This window comes from Chiloscyllium plagiosum, chromosome 19 (genome assembly GCF_004010195.1).
Source record: "Chiloscyllium plagiosum isolate BGI_BamShark_2017 chromosome 19, ASM401019v2, whole genome shotgun sequence".
Lineage (NCBI taxonomy): Eukaryota > Metazoa > Chordata > Chondrichthyes > Orectolobiformes > Hemiscylliidae > Chiloscyllium > Chiloscyllium plagiosum.
Genome location: NC_057728.1, coordinates 31,585,605 through 31,610,610, shown reverse-complemented (window position 1 = coordinate 31,610,610; position 25,006 = coordinate 31,585,605). Strand labels below are relative to the sequence as shown.

Genomic DNA, 25,006 nt, shown 5'->3' with positions numbered 1-25,006 from the left:
GTGGGGATAGTGACAGTGGGGTCTGTGGGGGGCGTATTCCCAATTCCTCCGCCTCCGCCGTATCTGCTCCCAGGAGGGCCAGTTCCACTACAGAACACACCAGATGGCCTCCTTTTTTAGGGACCGCAATTTCCCTTCCCACGTGGTTAAAGATGCCCTCCAACGCATCTCGTCCACATCCCGCACCTCCGCCCTCAGACCCCCCCCCTCCAACCGTAACAAGGACAGAACCCCCCTGGTGCTCACCTTCCACCCTACAAACCTCCGCATAAACCAAATCATCCGCCAACATTTCCGCCACCTCCAAAAACACTCCACCACCAGGGATATATTTCCCTCCCCATCCCTTTCCGCCCTCCGTGACTACCTGGTCAGGTCCACGCCCCTCTACGACCCACCCTCCCATCCTGGCACTTTCCCCTGCCACCGCAGGAACTGTAAAACCTGTGCCCAAACCTCCTCCCTCACCTCTATCCAAGGCCCTAAAGGAGCCTTCCACATCCATCAAAGTTTTACCTGCACATCCACTAATATCATTGATTGTATCCTTTGCTCCCAATGCGGTCTCCTCTACATTGGGGAGACTGGGCGCCTCCTAGCAGAGCGCTTTAGGGAACATCTCCGAGACACCCGCACCAATCAACCAAACCGCCCCGTGGCCCAACATTTCAACTCCCCCTCCCACTCTGCCGAGGACACGGAGTTCCTGGGCCTCCTTCACCGCCGCTCCCTCACCACCGGACGCCTGGAGGAAGAACGCCTCATCTTCCACCTCGGAACACTTCAACCCCAGGGCATCAATGTGGACTTTAACAGCTTCTTCATTTCCCCTTCCCCCACCTCATCCTAGTGCTCCACCTCCACACTGTCCCCTTGACCTGTCCGGACTTGTCTGACCTGCCTAGCTCCTTTTCCACCTATCCACTCCACCCTCTCCTCCCTGACCTATCACCTTCATCTCCTCCCCCACTCACCTATTGTACTCTATGCTACTCTCTCCCCACCCCCACCCTCCTCTAGCTTATCTCTCCACGCTTCAGGCTCTCTGCCTTTATTCCTGATGAAGGGCTTTTGCCCGAAACGTCGATTTTGCTGCTCGTCGGCTGCTGCCTGAATTGCTGTGCTCTTCCAGCACCACTGATCCAGAATCTGGTTTCCAGCATCTGCAGTCATTGTTTTTACCTCAATGTCCCATACAGCCGCAACGTGACTTCCCAACTCCTATACTCAATACTGTGATAATGGTCTCCTTATTTAAGTAAGAGTATAAGTAGTTTAGTGCTATTTCACTGGAGAGATAACAGATTGATACCTGCCGTAAGTAGGTTGGACAAACCAGGCTTGTTTCCTTTGAGGTTTGGAAGAATGAGAGATTATGACACATATATGATCTTAACAGTCTTGACATGATAGATGTCAAAAAGCTGTTAACTGCTCTGGGTGAGTTGAGAACTAGGTGCGATGTGTTAACATTAGGCATCACTCTTTAGGACCGAAATGAAGAATTTTAATTTTCTTTAGGGGTTGTGCATCTTTAAGAAACTTTGCCCCAGAAGGAGTGATCGTTAAACATTTTTATGGTTGAGTTAGATTCTTGTTAGACCAGGAAAAGAAACTTATTTGCATAAATGGAAATGTGGAATTCGAAGAACAAACAGATCAGCCATAATCATACTTAATTACAAAGCAGACTTGAGCCAAGTGGTCTACTTCACTTAATTAATTTGTTCATATATCCTTTTAAATCTCCCGTCCTGTTATTTAGCTGAAGATTTGCACCTAGAATTTAGATTTATGGCCAACGTTCACTCTCAATGTCCGTCTGAATCTGCCCACAACTTGAGGATTAAGTGAAAGCCTGAAAGAAAAGTGAAAATTCTGAAATGATGGTCTGCATAAGGCTGCAACACATTACCACAGCCCCCCCAGAGGTGGCAAAAAGCTATCTCCATTGCTGTGGCTGGAAATTCCTTTTCAGCTCTCTTATTTAATATTTTAGCTTTCTTATTGGAAAGCCCATAAAAGTCACCCTTTGTTCAGTGTGGTGGAGCTGTTTCTGATGGTATCTAAGTAATAACCAGCTGTGAAACTGATTTGACCCTGAAGAAATTTGAAATATTGTTATAAACTATTTCAAAGATGCCAAGCTAGATTTCTTAAGTTTTTTTTTTAAATTTGTTGTTATATTTTCAAATCTGAAGGTTTTGATATTTCAGTTCTACCTTCACTCCATTTGAGTGTCGCAATCTTTATTGCACTCTTTAAAAATGACTTAATTTATTAATGTTAGAAGAAAGAGAATTATTGCAAGTTTTTAAAATCTGGACACAAGTTTAAAATGCTGGGAGTGCTTAGCAGTTCTGACAGACGTTGTGGAGAGAGAAGGACTATGACCTATCATCTGCACCAAAGTTTCTTTTGATATCTTTTATTTCCAGTAGCATTTCTTCCAATGTTACCATTCCTATATCATCAATAAAGTCAACTTGTTTAAAGTTATGCTTTTTATTTGGCGTTCTATTTTCTACCATCATGTCTACCAAGAATGTCCGAATGCTATTGTCACTAGGCAATGCATGCACCTGCACTGCTGCTTCCTGTTTCCATCTCATTTGCTAAATCAAGCATCAATACTTTAATACCCATTATGAGTTCATTACCGATTTTGCTAACTTTTTATTTGCATGCAAATCTTATTTGCATCCCTTGTACACTTCTGTCAGTATGAAGATGATTCAAATCCTAGGCATTATCAGATAATTTGTCAATCATTTGTTTTATAGCTTCCCACAAAACTAAAACATATTTGGTATCCAATTGTATTGCACTATAAACATTTTCCCTTTTTTTTTATCTTTAATTCTACTTAGTTTATAATTCCATTATCCAACTTACTTGTAATTCACTAACAGTTAGTGCCACACATCTTTCTAGAATCTAAGCTAACTCCAGTCAGCATTTAATTTCAGCCATTCCAACAAGATCTATTCATAATGAGAAAAAAACACTATTCCCTATATTTGTATTTATAGAAGCACAATTAATCTTATTGTTTAATATTCTGGATCCCAGTTTCTTCATTTTGTTAACCATGTTTTTTCTGATTACCATTTCCATCTCACTTTGTTAGACTATTTTTCATTCGCTCACCTGCCTTATTGGTCATTTTTCACTTAAATAGTTTCTTGACTGGTCTGTGTGAAATCTGTCATTGTTGTGCAACTTCCCTTTATCCCAGAATGGGTCCCAGTGTTGTCAGAATCAGATTCCAAACCCCCCTCCCTGCATCATTTCTCAAATTTAATAGGACTTTGCCTAAGCTGCTCAAGGTGTGCCACAACAAATTATTTTCTGTTTACTGTCCTTGAGATGTTGTTGTTTGGCTTTAACTATTTTATGTTAGCCTTGACCCAAACTCTTCATATTACCTACGAAAGGCCTCTAAGTCTTTTCCTTTACAAAAGTTTGTCCAGTTGCCCCATAATGTCAATATTTGGCCATGGACCTCATAGCAACGATGAAGGCTGTCTATCGATCTAGTAATTGAATCTCTTGCACGATGCCTTGTCTCCTCTTTGATTTTGTTTCCTGGGTAACTCCTTCCTTCAGAGTTCTATGATAATGCTTATTGCTGTCTCTCTTATTTCCAATCATGTACTCCTTACGAGCATTCAGCACAGAACAGAATCTGGCAGTTTCAAATACATAGAGATTTTCTATAGCTATTTTGCTTTTATTCCTATGTTAGATGCATTATCACCCAAAGCTCTTGATCCTGGCTCCTCTGTTGTGGTGTGTCTGTTTCCTGGAACTTCTATTCTATTAATCTTTCCTTGAGAAAAGATCCACTTTGTCAAAACTTTTTAGCTTGCATTCCTTGGCATCTGCAAGAATACTAAAATAAAGTATATGAGAATACTATATGAAAAGAGAGTGCTGGTTTGCAAGTGGACTCTGGTAGAGGTGCCATGGAGAACTCACCCATTAGTTAAAGACTGACGACTACCTGCCAAGCTATTTTTGAATTTAAATTGGGCAGATGACTGGTCAAGGAACTGCCCCAAGGAGATCTCCAGAACATTGCTATCATTATTTGGTTACATTGTGCCTGTTTCAATGTGTGTACAATTTTTAAGTTTATTCTTTCATAGGATGTGGGCATTGCTGACAAGGCCAGTATTTGTTGCCCAATCTCAGTTGTCCTTGAACTGAGTGGCTTGCTGGACCATTTCAGGTGCCAGTTAAGAATCAACCATATTGTTGTGGGTCTGGAGCCATACTAGTAAGGATGACAGATTTCCTTCGTAAAGGGCATTAGTAAACCGGATGGGCTTTATTAGGACAATCAATTATGGTTGTTATAGTCATTATTGTAACCAGCTTTCAATTCCAGATTTAATAACTCAATTTAAATTCCGTCACCTGCCATTGTGGAATTTCAGTTTAGGCCTTGGAGCCTCTGGTTTACTAGTCCACTAACATTATCACTATTATTCTGTCTGCAAAAAGATGGCCATGTGTATTGTTATATGTAGCTTCCAGTACATGAAAATCTGCAATACTGAGCCCAACTGATTATCTTAAACTGATTATCAGCATAACTCTCAGCACACAAAGGATTACTTATCTAATTGGTGTATTCTGTATGGCAACATTTGTACCAATCAAAGTCCACTTGTGAGCCAATCAACATTTTCTCCTCATTCAGTTTAAAAGGTTGTTCCGCTTGATGAATACAGGATGCAAATCTTGAATAAAATGTGATTTTTGTTTTCAGCAATAACTCATACACTTAATGGTAAGGTCCTGGGGAGTGTTGCTGAACAAAGAGACCTTAGGGTGCAGGTTCATAGTTCCTTGAAAGTGGAGTCTCCGGTAGACAGGATAGTGAAGAAGGTTTTTGGTATATTGCCTTTATTGGTTAGTGCATTGAGTATAGGAGTTGGGAGGTTATGTTGCAGCTGTACAGATATTGGTGAGGCCACTTTTGGAACACTGCATGCACTTCTGGTCTCCCTGCTGTAGGAGGGATGTTGTGAAACTTGAAAGTGTTCAGAAAAGATTTACAAGTATGTTGCCAGGGTTGGAGAGTTTAAGCCATATGGAGAGGCTGAATAGGCTGGGGCTATTTCCCCTGGAGCATCGAAAGCTGTCGGGTGACCTTAGAGGTTTATAAAACCACAAGGGGCATGGATAGTGTGAATAGCCAAGGTCTTTTCCCTGGGTTGGGCAATTCCAAAACTAGAGGGCATAGGTTTAAGATGAGAAGGGAAAGATTTAAAAAGATCCTAAGGAGCAACGTTTTCACAGAGTGGTACCAGCGTGTGTGGAATGAGCTGCAGAGGTAGTGGTGAAGGTATGTACAATTGCAATATTTAAGGGGTGTCTAGATGGACATACGAATAGGAAGTGTTTAGAGGGATATGGGCCAAATGGATTTAAATGAATGTAGGATATCTGGTCACATGGACGAGTTGGACCAAAGGGTCTGTTTCCATGCTGTACAGCTCTATGACTCTAATAACATTTCCCATGCAGAGCTCTCCAGTCACCTCCTGCTACTCTCTTAAATCCTACTCTCTTAAATCCTGTTTCCTTCTGCCTCTGACCATGGTGAAAACAATTCTCTGTTTCACTTTCAACTACACTCTGAAAATCCCAACCAACTAGTCTTTGGCCTTCCATTCACCATATTATTTTTGCAGCTACTAATCTGATCAACCACACTGTCACCACCACCAGTGCCCCACTTTACTTTAGTCTTTGCCTTTATACAACCCTCATTTATGCTTCCCTAAGTCTAATGGTGCAGACTTAAATGGATGTGGTGGACAATTAATTTGGCCTTTTACCACCGGATCTGGCTGAACATGCAGAGCGACATTTGTTCCTGCTGTCATGAAAACAATTTTTTGTCCCTGGATAATCCTGAAATGGAAGAGTAACTATGGTTTGCATGTTGTATTACAAGTCGTCCTTAAATCCCAATTCCCTGGTTTCCTTCATCTTTACCTCCAAGATGTGTGAGAAGCTCATGAACTTCTTTGTTGTCAAAATTAAGACCACCTGATCAGTTGTCTCTGTCACTTTCCCATCAATGTTTCCACTGGGCCATACGTCCTTTAAGGACCCCTTTGACCCATCATTATACTTGTATCTTTCTCTAGTTTCTCTCCTATTTCCCCTTGTGACCTTTTTGTTCTGTTTATTAATAAAACTCATTTCCTGTTCCTTCTACTGCATACCCATTGAACTACTGAACATCCAACTTCCTCTCCTGGATCCCATATTAGCTAATATTGTTAGCAAATCTCTCTTCCTCAAATCTGCTGTCATTAGCCCTTCCAAAAAGTCAACCTTTGACACTTCCGCCCTGACAAACTACCACACCATCTTCAAACTCAATTGCCCTGCAAAATCCTCAAATGTTTTATCATCTCCTAAATCCATGCCCATTGTCTTCAAAACGCCACCCTTCCCACAGTACAAAAACTATTCTTAACCAAGTCACAAATGGCAATCCATGTACTGACAAAGATAAACTTTCTCGCCCTCCTTCACCTCTCTGAAGCTTTTCTCACAGTTAATCACACCATCCTCTCAACACCTCTGTTTTGTCATCCAAATGGATGGGACTGCATTTAGCTGGATCCATAATTTTGCTAACTTATAGTTGCCAGAGAAGCACTATTAATATTTCCTTTCCCACTCTGCGTATCTTTCCTTGAATGCCACCGATCTATCGCCCACATATTGTTCCTTGGTTACATGGCTTGAAAACACAAGTCAACTTCCTCGTGACATTTGCTTCTACTTCAATATCATCATTTGACACTTCTATTTGCTTAACCGGCATTCAGTTTTAGATGTGAAAAACCTACCCTGCAGCTACATTGGGATGACTAACACAGTAGTCTCTGTCCTCCACTATAATCCTTGTTCCCTAGCCACCAACTCTTTTTGTCATGGCTGGACCAGACTACTCGTGACCTCAGTAACTAATTTGATATTGATATGAACTTTCAACCATACGTCTGTGCATTACTATAAGAATATGTTTCTACATATATAACAGTGCTTTATTCTGCCCCTGGATTGACCTTTATCCTGAAACCCTCTTTCATACTTCCACACTTGACTCTTGCATTGCATTCCTAGCCAGTTTCCCTCATTTTACCTTCTGTACACTTGAGGTCATCCAATATCTGCTATCTCTGACCTGACTTGTGTCCATTTACCCATCACCCCTTCGTTTGCGAACTTATTCTGACTTCCTACTCAACAGTGCCTCAGTTTTAGAATTCTAATCCTTGTTCTGAAATCTGTCTGGCCTCCCTACCTGTGTAATCTCTTCAGCCTCGGAGCTTTTCTAAAATATTTGAACTCCTCGAATTCTGGCCTCTTGAGCATCTCTAATTTTAATTGCCTATTACTGTTAGATGTGCCTTCTTGGCCCCATACTCTGGATTCCCTCCTTAAACGTCTTCATCTCTTCACACCTGTTTCTACCTTTAACATAAATCTACCTGTTTGATTATATACATATTATATATCAAAATTTTGGTTTCTGCATGAAGAGCTTGTTGTGAAACTGTGTCATGTTGATTTATAATGCTTCAGTGAAGTGCCTTTACCTATTTTAATACATTTATGACCCGAAATATAGGTTGTATGATGCAAATTATTGTGGTCAACTGAAGCCCAGCATGTTACTGCTCAAAGTGCACAATTTCATGCATAAATCACATCCTGTAAATCTTGAGGATGAAAGACTCAGATTAAGGCGTGTTGCAGTTATGTCAAATTGGTAACAGTATGAATGTTTCAGCACACCATGCCAGAAAGTAGTGAGAAAATTTGCTGTATGCTGAACTTGACTCGTTACAGTAGTTGAGATGCTGCTATCTTTGTTCACAAGGAAAGCAAAAGCTCTAAGAAAAATTAACCAAACTCATTATCATGCATCTCTATCTGATCAGATGTAGATTGATATTGAAAGAAAGTGAGAATTGATATTGGTACGCTACGATGAATATGTCACCTTTTGTTCTCGTATTGTTTACGTAAATTTTTACTTCAATTTTCTGATAGTTATCTGTTGGCATGTGATTTTTTTTTTGCTTACGCACTTATTTCAGATGTATTGTTTGTATTTTAGATAATCAGATGTTTCAATACTTCATCACAATTGTGCCAACAAAACTTAATACCTACAAGTTCTCAGCAGACACTCATCAGTATTCAGTCACAGAAAGGGTAAGTCAGATTATAAAGTTGTTTGATTGTCTCAGTATTCAGATATGCCACTTAAGCTGGACCATACATGTTTCAACCACTTTGCAATCACTGTAGTGGGGATTTTCACTATTTTTCCTGTTTTTATAATGAGTTCATTTTGTTGAGGTATATACTCAATATTATTGTGCACTTAACATTATTACACAGAACAAATGTGAGAGCAGTGTTTTAATGGAGCTTAAGATAATAGGAATACGATTTTGACAGCTCCTTTTAAGAGACATACTGCTAGTTAATTGTTTAATTGAAATTTCAATATTGAGACAATCAATAATCACCTGTTACATTTGGTTACAACCTTGGTTTTTTTTTTGACAATTCTAATGTCAGTGGCTCCACTGATTTATTATGGTACCCTGTCATCTCACAGGTGGCATTGTAAAGCTCCTCCACCTCCTCGCAGAATTACTGAGGCTCTCTTTTTAAGTGGACATTTGTTTTATTTCAGCCTGGAGAGGGTTTGCTCCCTCTCTGCAGTTGCCACATATTTCAGTTTTCTTCTCTATCTCCTCAGTGACTGAATTCTACAGTGTATTTCTAGCTGAACTAAGACTCTCACTGCTTTTCGTCATTATGTTTTTAACAGCATGCCTTTCCTTTGTAAAACAAAAAAAAACTCTTTTAAAAATTAAACTGTGGATGCTGGAAATCTGAAACAAAAACAGAAATTGCTGGAGAAACTCAGCAAGTCTGGCAGCATCGACAGACGCAGGGATAGAAAGCAGAGTTGCTTCAGGTCCAGTGACCCTTCCTCAGAAGGATCCTCCAACAGCATCTTCAAAACCTGCGACCTCTACCACATGGAAAGACGGTAGCAGCACCCTGTATGCCACACTTCAATCCCAACTTGGAACCTTAAGGCTGCTTCTTCACTGAAGTAATAACCTGAAACTCTCTTCAGAAATATTGCTAAAGGACTGTAGCAGTTCAAGAAGGTGGCTCACTGCCACCTCCTCTGGGGCAATAAATGCTTAAATGCATCAACAATGCCTTTATTCCGTGAAGGAATAAAGAAATTCTTCTATCTCAACACTGTCTTTTCACCCTAACTTGTATGCTGTGCTTCCCTTAATAGCCAAAAATCAATCCGTCTGCGCCTTGAAAATGCTCAGTGACTGAGCACTGTCAGTGCTCTGAGGTAGCAAACCTAAAGAGTTACAACCTGTTGAGTAAAGAGGTTTATTCTCTTTTCACTGTTAGTTGACTGATCCCTTACCTTTGAGATTGTGACCCTTAGCTCTAGACTCCTCAACAAGGGGAAACCACTCCCAGCATCTGCTGTCACAAGCCACCTAAAAATATTCAATGTTTCAGTGGTCGCCTTCTTCTAAACTCCAGAGACTATAGGCCTAATCTCTTTTTCTCTTGTCACAGAATAATCCATGTTGTTGTCATTTTATATGATCTGAAAGAATAACTGAGACCTAATTGAATGAGGGAATAAGCGATGGATAAAGAGTAAATTGGGGTAGGAGTCAGTTGTATAACTATGGGAAGCTAGTAATCAATAGTGAGTTTTATGAAGTGTGGCTAATTGAAATAAAGTATGACATACATGCTTTGTCTTGAATTAGTTATCTTTTGGCGTATAACACTTATTCCAGTTATCAGCTTTTCTAACTTCAGTGTTTCGAATATATTTTACATTGGGTAAAGAGACCAAACCTGTAGGCAGTATTCTAGGCGTAGTCTCAACAAACCTCTATAAAATTACAGTAAGATTTCTTTGTACTTGTAACCATAATCTCTTGGTAATAGAAACTAACATACCATTTGTTTTCCTAAGTGTTTGCTGTTCATGAGTGTGGACTTTCTATGATACATGTACAAAAACACCCTGGACTCTCTGAATACCAATATTCCCATGATGTTGCTATTTTCTTCTACCAAAATGATAACCTTATACTTTGTTATATTTTGTATCTCATCTTGTCCAGTGACTTAACTGTACGAAAACTTTTTGCATTCTCTATGCACACTCCTTACAGCTTATTTTCCCACCTAACTTTATATGATCAGCAGACCTGGATGCATAGTGCTAAATTTTCTGAGGAATGGTGACCTTAGTCAAATTGCCATTTGCTCATCTCATTCCTAAGATTCCCGTTCCAAAGCTTCAGCTTTCTACCCTGAACATTTGATTTGGGCCTCTTGAGGAGTGTGGAGTCTTCCAGCACATCAAGATCCGGAGGTCAAATCATGCGTCCTTATTTACAGCAGTAACTGACATATTCCCTGGTTCAAAGGTCCCAAATTACTTCTACAAGCTACAGAGAAAAGTGTCAATGTACAATGTAAATGGTCGAGGGTGGAGAGTGGCAGGTGAGAGGACAGGTCTGGGTTGGGTTCTGTGCCAGGGCTGGGGGACTTTCAGAACCCAGAAGTCTCTTAACACATTTGGGGACTCTCTTTTTTTCTAAGAGGATTCCAGGTGTGTCATTAACCATTAGTTACCACCTTCTAGACTATTACTGCATTGGCAGAGAATTGGGTTTTCTGAGAGATCCCACAGTGGATCAGTCAGCTCATTCTGAAGATCAGTGCTATTATACTTGATCCCTTCAACAAAGGCATTGGCATAGATTTTTAAATAGCTGAGGCTGCATAACACATCCTTGCAATGCTCCATTAGATATTGCCTACCATTTCAGAAATACCTCTTTGCATCTATTTTAATCCAAAACCAGCCGATTAATATATTTCTCCCAATTTTATGGGCCCTAATTTTGTGTAATAATCTCTTGTGCAATACCTTTTGTTAATACCTTTTGAAAATTCAAATGTACTAATTGGTTACACTTATCCACCTGCTTTCTGCATTCTCAAAATAAATCTTAAGATGTCAAACATTGTTTCTCTGTCATAAATCTGTGACACTGCCTAGTTATGTGATGATTTTCTAAGTGTCCTATCATTGTATTCCTAACATTCTAGCAATTTTGTGACAATTGCTATCAAGCCAACTAGCTTTTTGCTCTTTGTTTTCTCCTCCCTGTAATAGAGGAGTTATATTTTCTACTTTCTAGTCCATAAGGAAAGTACTGGGAGATAAGACCAATGCATTCACTAACTATAGCTAATCCTTGTAAAATCTTAGGACATAACCCACCAAGTAAAAGTCATTTGTTATTTTTTTTTGTCTCAAGGTGGAAATAAAATTTAGATTAGCCTCTTCATAGTTTTTCAAATAGTGATGAGTTTCTAAAAGCCTGGAATTCGAGAATTCATCTGAGAATCAGTTGTTGTCCACCTCTGCCTTTTTCCTCCCATTCATATTGGCTCTCCTCTGGTACATTTCCAGTTATCAGTAATGCTGTGGTACTTCATTCACTTTGTGAGCATTTATTCGAGAGCCTTGACTGTGACTGTTGCTGTTATGATCATAATGACAGTTGAGACCCGATTATTGGATAAAAGTTAGGAATGGCAGTTCTGGCTGATTTTCCTCTGATTGCTTGCAATTAGTTGTGGTGTCCTAACATAATTATCAGTTAAGATCAGTGTTTACCAGAGATTAAACCTGGGAACTACTCATCCTTATGATTGAGTTGGAAACTAATTGTTTCTACCATAAGTGCACAGTGGTTAGCACTGCTGCCTCACAGCGCCAGAGACCCGGGTTCAGTTCCCACCTCAGGCGACTGACTGTGTGGAGTTTGCACGTTCTCCCCGTGTCTGCGTGGGTTTCCTCCGGGTGCTCCGGTTTCCTCCCACAGTCCAAAGATGTGCCGGTCAGGTGAATTGGCCATGCTAAATTGCCCGTAGTGTTAGGTAAGGGGTAAGTGTAGGGGTATGGGTGGGTTGCGCTTCGGCAGGTGGGTGTGGACTTGTTGGGCCGAAGGGCCTGTTTCCACACTGTAAGTAATCTAATCTAATCTAATAAATTCAGCCGTCATTCTGTGAGGAAGCTGAAGATAGCTTGGTTGAATACTTAAGTAGAAGGTTTTTGGGGCCACAATCTGAAAGAATCAGACCAGGAAAGATAGGTTAAATGTATTTTTGTATATCACTGCATTATCTGAATTCATTGTGAGCTTTTCTGTTTCCTAGGAACGTGTAATAAACCATGCAGCAGGCAGCCATGGCGTTTCAGGTATTTTTATAAAATACGACATCAGCTCCTTGATGGTTACTGTGACTGAGGAGCACATGCCTTTAGGACAATTCTTAGTGAGGTTGTGTGGAATTATTGGAGGAATATTCTCAACAACAGGCAAGTATTGTAGCTTTTGACATATGCACACCAGGAATATTGACTGAAGTTGGAGTCTGTTGCTTTTAATATTCTCATGAAATTGTAGAACAAACATTTTAAATAGTCAAGACTAGAGGCAGTATAGGCACATGGAGACATAAAATCAGCTCATTTCAGTTAATGCAAATTAGATAATAAATTTTGTGAACATCTTCATTCCTCAGCACCGTGCAATGGATAAGATGGCAGCTCATCCACACACTGCACCAAAACGTACTGTAACTACAGGCTAGAAGATGCATCGTGGTCACTTACCCAGGCACCTCAAAATAACTTGGTATAAAGTGAAATGACTCCAGAAACCTGAAGTGGAATTGGCAAAAACTCAAGCCAGTACAGGCTGTAACCCTTTTGTATGCAGATCAAGCCATTGTGCATACCTTGTTGACTAGAGTGCTGTCAACTGTGTACAACATGGTAGCAATATGTCGCAATGAAACAAAATAACCAAACCTTGGACCCTAAAAATGTTGGCAGTAGTTTTTTTTGCTATAGACTTCATTCAACTGGATGTAGGTTTGCTAGTTTTCAGATATTTCGTAACCATACTAGGTGACATCTTCAGTGAGCCTCCGAACAAAGCACTGCTGGTGTTTCCTGCTTTCTATTTATATGTTTGAGTTTCCTTGGGTAACCTTGAAAATGTACCTTCCAGCTCTGAGCAAACCTATATCCAGAACCTCAACCCGAGCTACAAAATTCTCAAAACTTCATTCAACTACAGAATTTTCTTTTTGTTGGAAAAATACAAATCTTGTAATTTATCACAATGTGAAGAGCATTATTATGTTTTCTGTAGATGAATTGTTATTTGTTATTTTCATAGAATTTAAGATTCCAGTGTTTTTTTAATGGATTATTTAGATCATAATTGCTTACAAATTTCTGTTAACAAACTTATTAAGCAACTTTCCTTTTAGCAGCAACACCTATGAATTGAATGTGTCAAATATATCCATCTGCTGTAAAATTGTCATGTATTTTTTTTTAATCTGTATTTCTGTTATTCACTATTGGCCGTGGGTTTCAAAAAAAGTGCAACGGTATTTATTTGTTTGGGAAATAATTCCATATTTCTTTTAGATTAATGACAAGCTTTAGACATGTTGATGTGCAGTATTTTGCTTAATATGTCAACTTAGCATTTTTGACATCAGCTCACATCCTTGGTCTATTCTTTCCTTAGGCATGCTACATGGATTTGTGGGATTTTTTGTTGATATTATCTGTTGTCGTTTCAGACTTGGAGCTTATAAACCTAAATCTGTAAGTTTACATTATTTGTTTTGTCATTTCATCACAAATCTTTTTAGTTTTTTTAAAACAGCTGCTGCTGTTTGTGAGAAAACCCATCTGGTTTACCAGCCCTTTAAGGAGGGAGACGTACTGTCTTTACCTGGTCTGATCTCCATGTGACTCCAGCTGGACAGCAATGTGGTTGACTCTTAACTGCCCTCTAGGCAATTAGGGATGGAGGGTAAATGCTAACTTAGCTAGGCATGCCCACATTAAAAAAAACAATGGTGCTAAGCTTAAATAAGACTGATTACAGAGGAATGAGGGTAGAACTGGCTGAAATGGACCGGGGATTGCAGTTCAGCAGTAAAGACTTTTGAGGAATAATGGTAGACATTTAAGAAAGTAAAGATTTATCCCTGTAAAGTAGGATTCCAGGAAGGGAATAAGCCAACTGTGGTTAACCAGAGAACTTAAACATAAGATCAAATTGGAAGAAATACAATATGTCAAAAAATTAGTAAGCTAGAGGATTACAAAAGTTGCAAACATCCAACAAAAGATGACTTTTAAAAAAAAACAAGAGTGAGAAAATAAAGTGAGGGTAAATTTGTAAGTGAAATCAAGATGTACAACAAGCTTCTTTCGTTGTTTGGGGGTGGGGGAGGTAGTGGACAAAACAATAATTGGTGAACCAACAACTGGCAGAGGAGTTGTATAAAAACTTTGGATCAGTCTTCACAGTAGAAAGCATTAGTATCTCAAAATTACTAAATATTCAAGGGCAAAAGGCAAGAAGGAAATAAATACGAAAGGTATCACTGGAGGAAAAAAATGCAAGGGAGTAATCTGGCTAAAGACCAATAAGGCCCCAGGCTTAATGGTAGCATTAAAAGACAGCTACAGAGATGATGGATGTCCTTGTAGTAAGATTCCAGGGATTCCTAGATTTCAATCCCCAGAGGATTGGAAATTTGCAAGTGGTAACAGCTGTTTTTTACGCAACAGGGACAAATATCTGGTCGGCATGGACAGGTAGGACCGAAGAGTCTGTTGCCATACTGTACATCTCTCTGACTCTAAACTTGGTGCTGAGTGCATTAGTAGCAAACTCCTCGCTACCGAATTAGAGATGTTTGGATTGAGACCAAAGAATGCCTGTCACTTGTGGCACCTTTGTGCTACACCATCAGAAATGAGTTCTTTGCTTTGTAAAGAAACTAATGCCTTTTTACGATGTGTATCCCATTTCATGAATTGTAAAATTGGTTTATCTTTATATCATCAGAATTAGATTTTATGTATTTTTAAAAATGAATTAAAAATTTTCTAACCAGTTGGAATGAAATTCTAAATCATAAGGATTGTAATGAAAATCTAGTCACAAAAAATGCTAAACGGACATGAGAAAAGGTTTCGCTGCTGAGTGCATTTTCAATTTTATTTGCACTATTATGATGCAAGTAATATCCTTTAACAGCATTCTTCTGACGTTTTTAGTATTCTATATTAAATGACGAGAATTTATGCAAACAGTCAAATTTATTTTATATTTCAAACATGGAGACAGGAGTACACCCCAGCATAATTAGCTGCTCAGTTAATCTCACTTCATTCTCCACAGTCTGATAACCTCTGGGTTTATTCAACAAGCCATCAACTTAAGATCATCAAATTAATCCCGATGTGTAAAATTAGAAGTAGTGTTCTGATCCCAGCTGATATTATTACTGGACAAGTCAGATACCAGAATGAGATCTGGCCTGATGGCTCATGTTTGATTTTTTTTTTTACCCAGTTTGACATGCTCGTCTTTCACTGAAATCAAATGCACAGCCTTCTGTGCTTAACTAGAAGACACATTTATTGCACAAAAGAATAAAGTAAAATGGAACAAACTATCTAAATATAACATAGTTTGAAAGATTTCAACACACAGCATTACGAGTTCCCAGATACTCCTCCTCCTCCCCACCCCAAACACGCCAATTACATTTTGCAGTTGTTTGAAACCAATTCCAGAGAAATTCCTTCCCTGTTAAATCAGTAGGTTTGACTAAACTGCATCATAGTTTGTCCCATGAGCTCTGACATTTTTAATTCTTGACTACTGTCTTATCTGAGAGCTTAGACTTTATTAATCTTTTAATAGTCCGCATAGAACATAGAAAAGTACAGCACAGTACAGGCCCTTTCGCCCACGATGTTGTACCGAGGTTTAATCGTAATGTAAAATATAATAACTTAACCTACGCACCCCTCAACTCACTGCTATCCATGTGCATGTCCAGCAGTTGCTTAAATGTCCCTAATGACTTTGCTTCCACCACCACCGCTGGCAACGCATTCCATGCATTCACAACTCTCAGCGTAAAGAACCTACCTCTGACGTCTCCTTTATATCTTCCTCCTAATATCTTCAAACTATGACTCCTTGTACCAGTCAGTCCTACCTTGGGGAAAAGTCTCTGGTTATTGACTCTATCTATTCCACTCAACATCTTGTATATCTCGATCAGGTCTCCTGTCTTCCTTCTTCTCTTCAGAGAGAAAAGTCCGAGGATAGTTCTAACAAAACACACCTAGCCTGGAAGTTTCTCAAGCTGCACTCTTTCACTGATGCAATTTATTTCCTTTACTGCTCTGCACAGTATCCTTTTGTCTGATCCCAGTCGGATCTGCACTAAATTTTGAAATAAACATGCTCATCCTAGACTCAGCAAAGCCAATGGCTTGATGTCTCCTTTCTCTGGTTGTTAACCTCCAGTTAAATAAACTTACATTAACACATCAGGAGGCAAAAACTGATTTAAAATCATGGTTCCAGAAAGACTAACCTAGTTAATTTCTTAAACACATTCACAAAAATAGACCAACACCCACATACTACTAGTTTAAAATCCAGTCTTAAAAACATGATTTTTATGCATATAAATCACACATCTTTCATCACAATAGTGAGGTACCTGTGGTAGAATTTAAGTTTGGTTGCCATTTGTATCATAACTTCTTTTTTAAAAAAAAGCCAATTATCAAATAAATAAAATAACTCTTCAAATCCTGCAATCATAACAGTTGCGCTTTTTTAAAAAAAAATTCATTCCTGTTTTCTACTCTGTCCAGCAATCCAAATGCTTGTCTTAACTATCAAACTTAAAGAATGAAAAAGCAGAAATGACAGCAAGTGAAACATTTGATGGGGTTTCCACCTTATTTTCATATGCTCGTTGACCTTAAAATGGAAAGGTACTTCCTTAACCACTCAAATGAAGCAGGAAAACTAGGGGCGTACTAATGTTTGCAGAGTTTTAAAGGACCAGATGTTTTACAATTCCTGCTACCATATCATAGTCGCAAAATGGATATTTATTTGGAAAATCTAGGATTGTGCGTCTTAATTCCTGTCCCATGAAAACACTTCCAAGGCCATTCTGTCCTTGGGAGTTTTGAGTTAAGACATCGAGCATTGCTGAGTTTTGGTGCTTTTGCGCACCCGATTTATCATTTAAGAGCTGGTTTGATCCTATTTTGTTCAGAATCATCATAGCTGCCGAAGAGAGGACACTTTTATCTCTCAAGCCTGGCAAAGGCAAAGCGCAGACCAAACAAAGCAGCACTACAGAAAATTTCATACCACTTTCAGAATTCTCTCGATGTTATCAATTATGTTCAACTGAATATAAAAGATGTGCTCGAACTAATTGGGCCAGTAGTTGGAATGTAAACAATATCGAACTGTTTTAAAACTGGGGAATTCTGATGCTATGGCTATGATTTGAAGAATTCCAGGCATACAAATGGTGAATGCCCGTTTACTAAGTCAAAGTTCAAAGTGGATCATTTCTAAGCCAAACAGCTAGGTAAAGAAAGTACATCATATAAGAGACCAATAAGATAAGAATATGTTTTGTCAAGCCAAATACAACATTAAAGTATGAATAGATCTATTGTGCCCTTTTAAAAGGGATGTTGACAATTCTAGGGTTTTAGAAATTATTCTAAGGTCAATAGAAATAACTCTAAGCTCTTAAATCATAGTTATTCAGATGGCCAAAAATTGCTTTTCGTGGAAAGTGATTATCTAGTCTGAAAATTAGAGGAAGAATAGTAGAAATGGGGGATTAAAAATTTGCCGCCCTCTGGCCGCAAGTCCAAGGATCATAAAACAAAAATAAAAGATTCTCCACAGGTGCTGCCAGACCTACTGAGTTTTTCCCCGATTTCTGTTTTTGTACAAGTTTGACTGGAATTGAGTTAGTGTCTACCTAGCTTCTAAAGTCACTACCACCTGTTGAATCTGTGACTCTTAGGAGAACTCTTTAGTAGGCGAAATATTGATAATTCACCTACCCCAAGATGTTGGCAGAGAAGGATCTAAGCAGAAAGTAATAACATAGCCAGCCTTTCTTTTTGTAAAACTTTAAGACACATTTTAAGAGAACTAATGGTTCTCTTACCAAACCATTATAGAGAATTGCTGAATTATCAACAGTGAAATTACTGGAATCAGTAGTCAACAATATTTGGATCCCATCACACAACAATAAAGCAGAAGTAGGTTATTAAGCTCCTTGAACCAATCTGTCATTCAACATAGCTCAACTATATCTCGACTCATCTTGGGACATACATTCCTTAGTACTCCTACATAACAAAAATCAATTTATTAATCTGAATTGGAACTCTTATTGGTAAAGTATTTATGAATGTTCCTAAATGTCGATATTGAGCATTACGTTGGTTAGAAATGTGACTAACCCTTAGCAAAAACAAAATGTGGAACATATGCTTCTATAAAACAATTGCAATTAGAAAGAGGCACTTTACTAGTTTGAATGGAGTTTAGTTTTTATTTGTTCCCCCCCCGCTTTCTGACCCTCTGCATTGTCGCTTTGTGTTTGTGTTCATAAATTTGTCATCTTCATCCATTTGCAATTTTATGACCTGTTCAAATATTAATGTTGCTAGTTCAAATAAAAATTGGTTTCACAAACAAACAAAAAACATTGAGCTCTGTTATCTAACAAAACTTTGCTCTAAGTTTTCTTTAGTTTAGAGGTTTAATCATCTTTTTTTAATTATGATGTTTAAACAATTCAGTGCAAATAGTGCTACAGTTTGGAACATTTTATTTACTGCAGTATTTCCATTGCAGTTTGCAGCATTTGATATACAATTAAATATCGAAAACGTGCATTATGCATATACACGTATTGCAGTTAAAAAAATTTATGTCACACTGCAATTGGTAAATTTCACCTAAATTCACTTGTCTCTTATTTGAATATGATTAGAGTTGTACACAATGTTTCCTTTGTTTCTGTTGATTTAAACACACAAATACTCTAAAGGAAAATCCCACCATGGTATTTGTCATATTTATGAAATCTATTTAAATGATTCATGCTTATTATTGTAAAATTATTTAATATAGGTGGAAAATAATTCAAGGACGCAGTTTTAAAATGTAGCTAATAAATTTCCTGTCAAACTAATTTTGTATATTTGTATAAATATATTTAATTTTAATGGAAATAATATTCTCTTTTGGCAAATGTTTTACTGCATGTTTTGTTTTCCAGATCCCTGTACTCGATGGCCACATGAATAATCACTCACTCCCAATTTTAGATGATGTTGAGCAGTAACATCAAGCAGAGAGATGTTCAAGGAATAAAAGCAATTTGGTGGATTTTTCCCTTAATTTTAAATGTGCAATAAACATTTTTGGGTTGCACAGCCCTTGTTTAAATAAATCATTAGTTAAATTCTAGTCTCTTAACTATTTCAATACCAGTCAAGACATTACATGTCAAGTCATAACATTACCACTATCTCATGAGCTGGTTATTGAATAATCCAGTGTCGCCTTTGAAAATAAAAGGGAGAACAATCAGTATTTTGTGGACATACTTCAGATGAGAGAACTGGAAATCTGGTTTGTGATTTATTTACACAATACAATGTAATTTGTTATGTTATAAATCCGCCAAAAGGATTTGTTTCTACAATTGTATGTGAAGTTCAAAAATGTGTGTATGCAGACAGGATTGTACCAGAATCTTTGTTGCATAATAGGAATGAATGAATGAATACAGGGTGTTGTACTGTGCAGGGTAATCCTGTCACAGAATCATCTGTGTTAAGAATAAAATATTGGAAGACACCCTAAAGTTTGACTGCGTAAAGGCAATAATGTTAATAGTAAGAATAAACATTAGGAGCTTGTCGTGCTCCTAATCTCTCCTCTTTTAAAGTAGTTTTCCTTCTCTTGTATTGGCTAAAAAATTCTGTAAGTTTCTGAATTGAGAATCTGCAATTTAAAATTTCAGATGCATTGGTCTATCACTGACCTGTTCTTCTGGTTATGGCTGCTAAAAGCATCTCGTTCTATTCATCCAGTTGAATTAGAACAGCTGCCTCTGAATTATAGATTTTTTTTCTACATGTGTCTAGTGTTGTTTATTTTAAAAATAATGTAAGAGTAGGTTGGTGATTCAACAATGCATGTTTGTTTTGTCGGGGTTCTAGCTCTTTGTATGTATGTGAATCTTCAAGTAGCCATGAATCAGATGCTTAAGCATTTGCATTGATACCAGTGTGCAGTCCCTTCAGTCAAAGTTAGGAAGCAGTCTATTTAGTTACCTGAACAGAAAAATAGATAGTGGTAAACTAAACATAATGTGCTGTACGAACAGCAGTGATTGTGAGATTGCAAAACATGGTTGAGCCATTGTATTCTGCATAATATTATAAAATCAGGACTAAACTCTCGTTTTATTAATTCAAGTCACAGATCAACCTTTGTAAATGGGCTATCATTGTCAGTTTAGAGCTACTTTCCCTTCTTCACAAAGAAACTGGCTGGTATCAGTCATAAATGATAGTATATTTGAGACTCCATGTTTGTCATGGAAGCTCAAGCACATTTTACTGCTGTATCTAAAAAGAAAATCTGTTCAACTTTGTAATTTCCAGTTACACATTCTTTCCATTCTACTTTGTGATACCTGTGATGAATAAAATTAAATTTTGCACAGATATAAAATAACTGTACTGCAGGCTTTAGTAATAGCTGGTATTTAATAAAATTACAAGATTAATTTTGGAGATTATAAAGTTATTTTGGTTTAGTATGGACTGTTGTCATGGGAGAAGTTATAAAAATAATGAAGAAGAATATATATATTTTTAGCTAGCAATGTTAATTATGCATCTTTTTTTGGAGTCAGCATAGTTTTTATACATGAGTAATCCCAATACAACTCAATCTTTGCTATTTGTGCATTAAATCAGGACATAATGACGATATTGACACTGGAACATATGATCTGTACATTTTGCCAATTTTAAATCCTGCATATTTCCAATATAGAGCAGGGACACCTATAGGATTTCTGTTGAGCTGTAGTTGAAATAGCAAACTTAAGGCTTATTTTACTTTGTCCTTCATGAAGTGTAGGCTTAACTGATCACTCCTGCAAATATTACCTAATTGGTGCTATTTTTGTGTTTCAAATAAGAAATATTTTTCAGCAACAATTTGTTTCTGGTGCTGTTTTAATGCTGAATGAAATGTCTTAATTATATTCATTTTAGAAGAAAATACCCATAACGTTCTGTACAAGTATACTTAACAGATTTTTTTTTTAAAAAACTGTCAGTGGAATGCAGTAATAATTTTTCAAAATATGTCCCTAATTCCTGCATCCAAAGCAAGACAACATATTTAATGGTGGTGTATGCTGAAAGTAACAGGATATCTTAATTCTGGCTTTGATGTCTGTGATGCTGGAATGGCACAAGAAGTTTTGAAAATGTACCATTTCTGACTTTTCAATTTAACCTGCAATATTTGGTAGGTGCACAAGATGTTTGCTTAAATACACAGGCATTTCAAAATGTATGCAAATTCTGTTTCTATCAGATAAGTAGTATAGCTGAAGTGAGTGTACTTGTTCTTGACATTAAGACAACATTTGTGTATGACACCAAGAATCCTTAGTAGAATTGAAATTAGCAAAGATCAAAGGATGTATCTTTAATGACTAGTTATCTCTGGAACAAAGGAAGATGGTGTGGGTTTTGGATGCCAATCATGTCAGCCCCAGAACATCACGACGAATTTTTAAGGACGAACTCCTAGTTGCTTCAGTTCAAATGCAGAGCTGTTCTGGTTACAGTCTCCAGTTGCATTTTAAACTTTGCATATAATCAAACAACCCATACCCACATGCAGGAAGACCTAAATGGCATACTTCAATTGATAAGTGGTAAGTAGCATTCATGCAAAACAAGAGTTGGAAATGACTGCAACAAGAGAACTCCATAATCACTGTCAACTTACCATCCCTTGCCATCATCATTCTGAGGCCACAATTGACCAGAAATTCTACTAGATTTGCTACCTAAATGCTAAACAGTGGCTAAATATACTGAAGCTCAATATGTAATTTACCAAAGGTATTCCAGCACTTCAAAGGCAATAGTCTAAAATGCTCTTCACTTGGACAAATGGGCACAGCCAGAACAACCTTCAAAGGCAAAGTATCACAACATCCAGTACAAAAGAGTGCTTGATTGGTACCACTAAACATTCATGATTTGTACACTTCGGTTGCAGTTGTATCACTTAACAAGGTGTGCTTCAGCAAGACCTCCCAAATTCATGGCCACCACATTGAAGGACAAAGATAACAGGTGAATGCAAACATCACAGACAATTCTAAACAAACCAAGCCATGACCTGTACAACTAAGACCATTCCTTCGCTGTTTTTTTGGCTAAATCCTGGATGTCCCTATCTCATTATTGTAGAAACATCTTTGCCACGTAGACTGCAATAGTTCAAGAAGATAATCAACCATTACTTTTCCTAGGGCAATTAAAAATCAATAAAGGATAGCTTTACGAGTAACACCAAGCGTAAGTAAGGCCACAGTGAAGTTTTAACTAGTATCTGGGCTGGGAAGCAGAAGTTGGTTCACTGCTAATCCGAATACAGAAAAAGCTATTTGAGTCTGAAGGTATTTGTGGAGGACAGGAGCAAAATGCTCCATGAGGAAGGGTACATTTGCTCTTGCCCTCATTCCTTTCTTTTCCTTGCCACTAACTTGGATGGTGGCACAATTGTACTCAAGTTTGCTGTCACTCATCTAATGTAATCTTCACACTGGTTCTCTGAGAGTTCACATGGCACTTAAACGAGACTTGAGGGTTAAAATTTGCATGACATCGCACTACATCATTTCTAGAAACTTGCTTAAAATTCAAACTGACTTCATGAATTATTCTGTGGTAAGGGAGAAGGATTTTCCTTGATTTCCTTCTTCCATCCAATTGGAAGAGCAGATAAAAGATGCCCTTGGGTTTTTACCAATGACTTTTCTCCAGAAGACTGCTTTGAAATATCTGTAGATTAGTGGCTCCTAAAGATTAGACAGCTGTAGTAGGCACAAGCTTACATTACACAACTTGCTGGAATCCAGTCAATCACCACCATATTGCTACCTCATTTTTATAGCTTATTAATAAGTAGTTTTGGGGTTAACATTAGCTTATATTAAATTTTATCTTATTTGTAATGAGTAGTTGTTAATCTTTGTCATGAAATTAATTAGATTGCACATTTTATGGCATATACCTGCTTACCACATAAATTGTAACAGATTATGATTTGGGGCAAAAGGGTCTTTTATAGAGTGGCGGTGCAGTTTTTTCTGAAGATTTGACGGATACTTAGCAGAATTGCTGTTTTTGAGTTGTTTAATGTGATACAAGTTTTGAAACTGTTCGTTAATGTTCGATGATCACTACAAAAAGATATTTTATTTTGTTTTAATTTGAATGCAATTAAAGAAACATCTCCCAAACAAATGAGCATTTGTGCTATTCATTTTAAGTAAACATGATGGAGTTTGGAAATAATAGCCCTGATAGTTACTGAAGCAGGGGTGAGAGTGGGTGTCTTGTATGATTTCAGAATGTTCAACATATCTGTGGCATTTTAATTCAGCCAGATCATTAGGATTTTACTTCCAAGTTCAGTGGATAATGAATAGTAGCAGCTGTGATGAGGATCTGAATGAAAATTATCTCGATGCAAGTATTTAAAGGACGAAACGCAAGATGCATCGTAGAACATTTGGGAATATGATGAGTGTTTGTTTTTAAGTGATATTTCCCATAGTGTAATGCTGGGGCTTGATGACAAAGAGATAATCTGTTCAAGCAATAGGATGAAGAACCTGGTGAGATGTGGCCTAGATGTTGGTGAACAGGAACATAGTTCTTCCTATACTCTGCTGTCCAACCAGCCATACTCATGGATTCAATACAGGCAGTGCTTTAATAACCCAATAGGAAAGGTGAGTGCAGTTACTCATAAACCTGTCGTGTATCTCATCTACTTTGTCAAACCTATTGCATCTGTCATAGCCACTTATATATTTTTTCAAAATCACATCTGTTCATCCATTAATTACCCCTCTACCTGGTGAAAATTCTTTAATAGCCACACTAACCAAATACACGCCATCCATTGGGTGAATTCCTGTTAATTGCACTCATTTGTAAGAATGTTCTTCCTATCCTTGCAGAAAAAAAGAGCACCAAACACTTGGAAGAAGGAGAAAACAGAAGGTGGTCCTCCACACCATCTCAGCTCATAAATGCAGAGGAGACGATTTTGAAGATAAATTTTATTTTCAGCATCCTACTACTTTAAATATCCGTGAGCTGTGTTTCATACAGCATTTGGCCATGTTATGATTTTGACAGTGAATGAAATGTAATCATTTCAATAATAACTTCAAATTTCATATCTGACCAGTACAAATCCTTGTCTTTCATTTCTGATAGGGCTTTCATGAAGTAACAGAAGCTGGTGGATGTTACAGATAATGATTCTTTAGAATTCTTGAGGGTGACATGGTATCTCAGGATTCATACACCAGCAAAGATAGCCACATTTCAGTTAAGATAATTTAGTTAATCTCACAACTCAACTCTGATCTTCTAAGTACACAATAGCACATTGGATAATGAAAGCAGTGAGCAGATCATGTTGGAGGGTGCCGCTGTAACCAAGTTCTGTTCAGCTGGGATGACTGGGCAATAACTACATATTTGTTGCTCATATGGAATTTTTGTAACACTGTTGGATGAGAACTCTTATGATGCATAGGTATTGTCCCTACCTCTGAGTCAGGAAGCCCA

At 37.9% G+C, this 25,006-nt stretch overlaps 1 protein-coding gene across 4 annotated transcripts in view; it reads left to right on the top strand.

Annotated features, from left to right (window-relative positions):
* Positions 1 to 24,156, top strand: part of ergic2 (ERGIC and golgi 2) — a 73,676-nt gene extending 49,520 nt beyond the window's left edge. For 3 of the 4 annotated variants that reach the window (XM_043709503.1, XM_043709505.1, XM_043709504.1), the window contains 4 exons: positions 8,159 to 8,256; positions 12,349 to 12,511; positions 13,740 to 13,819; positions 19,372 to 24,156. In XM_043709503.1, coding sequence (XP_043565438.1) covers positions 8,159 to 8,256; positions 12,349 to 12,511; positions 13,740 to 13,819; positions 19,372 to 19,437 — 407 coding nt within the window. In that variant the 3' untranslated portion in view covers positions 19,438 to 24,156. The other variant, XM_043709506.1, reaches the window with a different exon arrangement.
* The last annotated feature ends 850 nt before the right edge of the window (positions 24,157 to 25,006 follow it).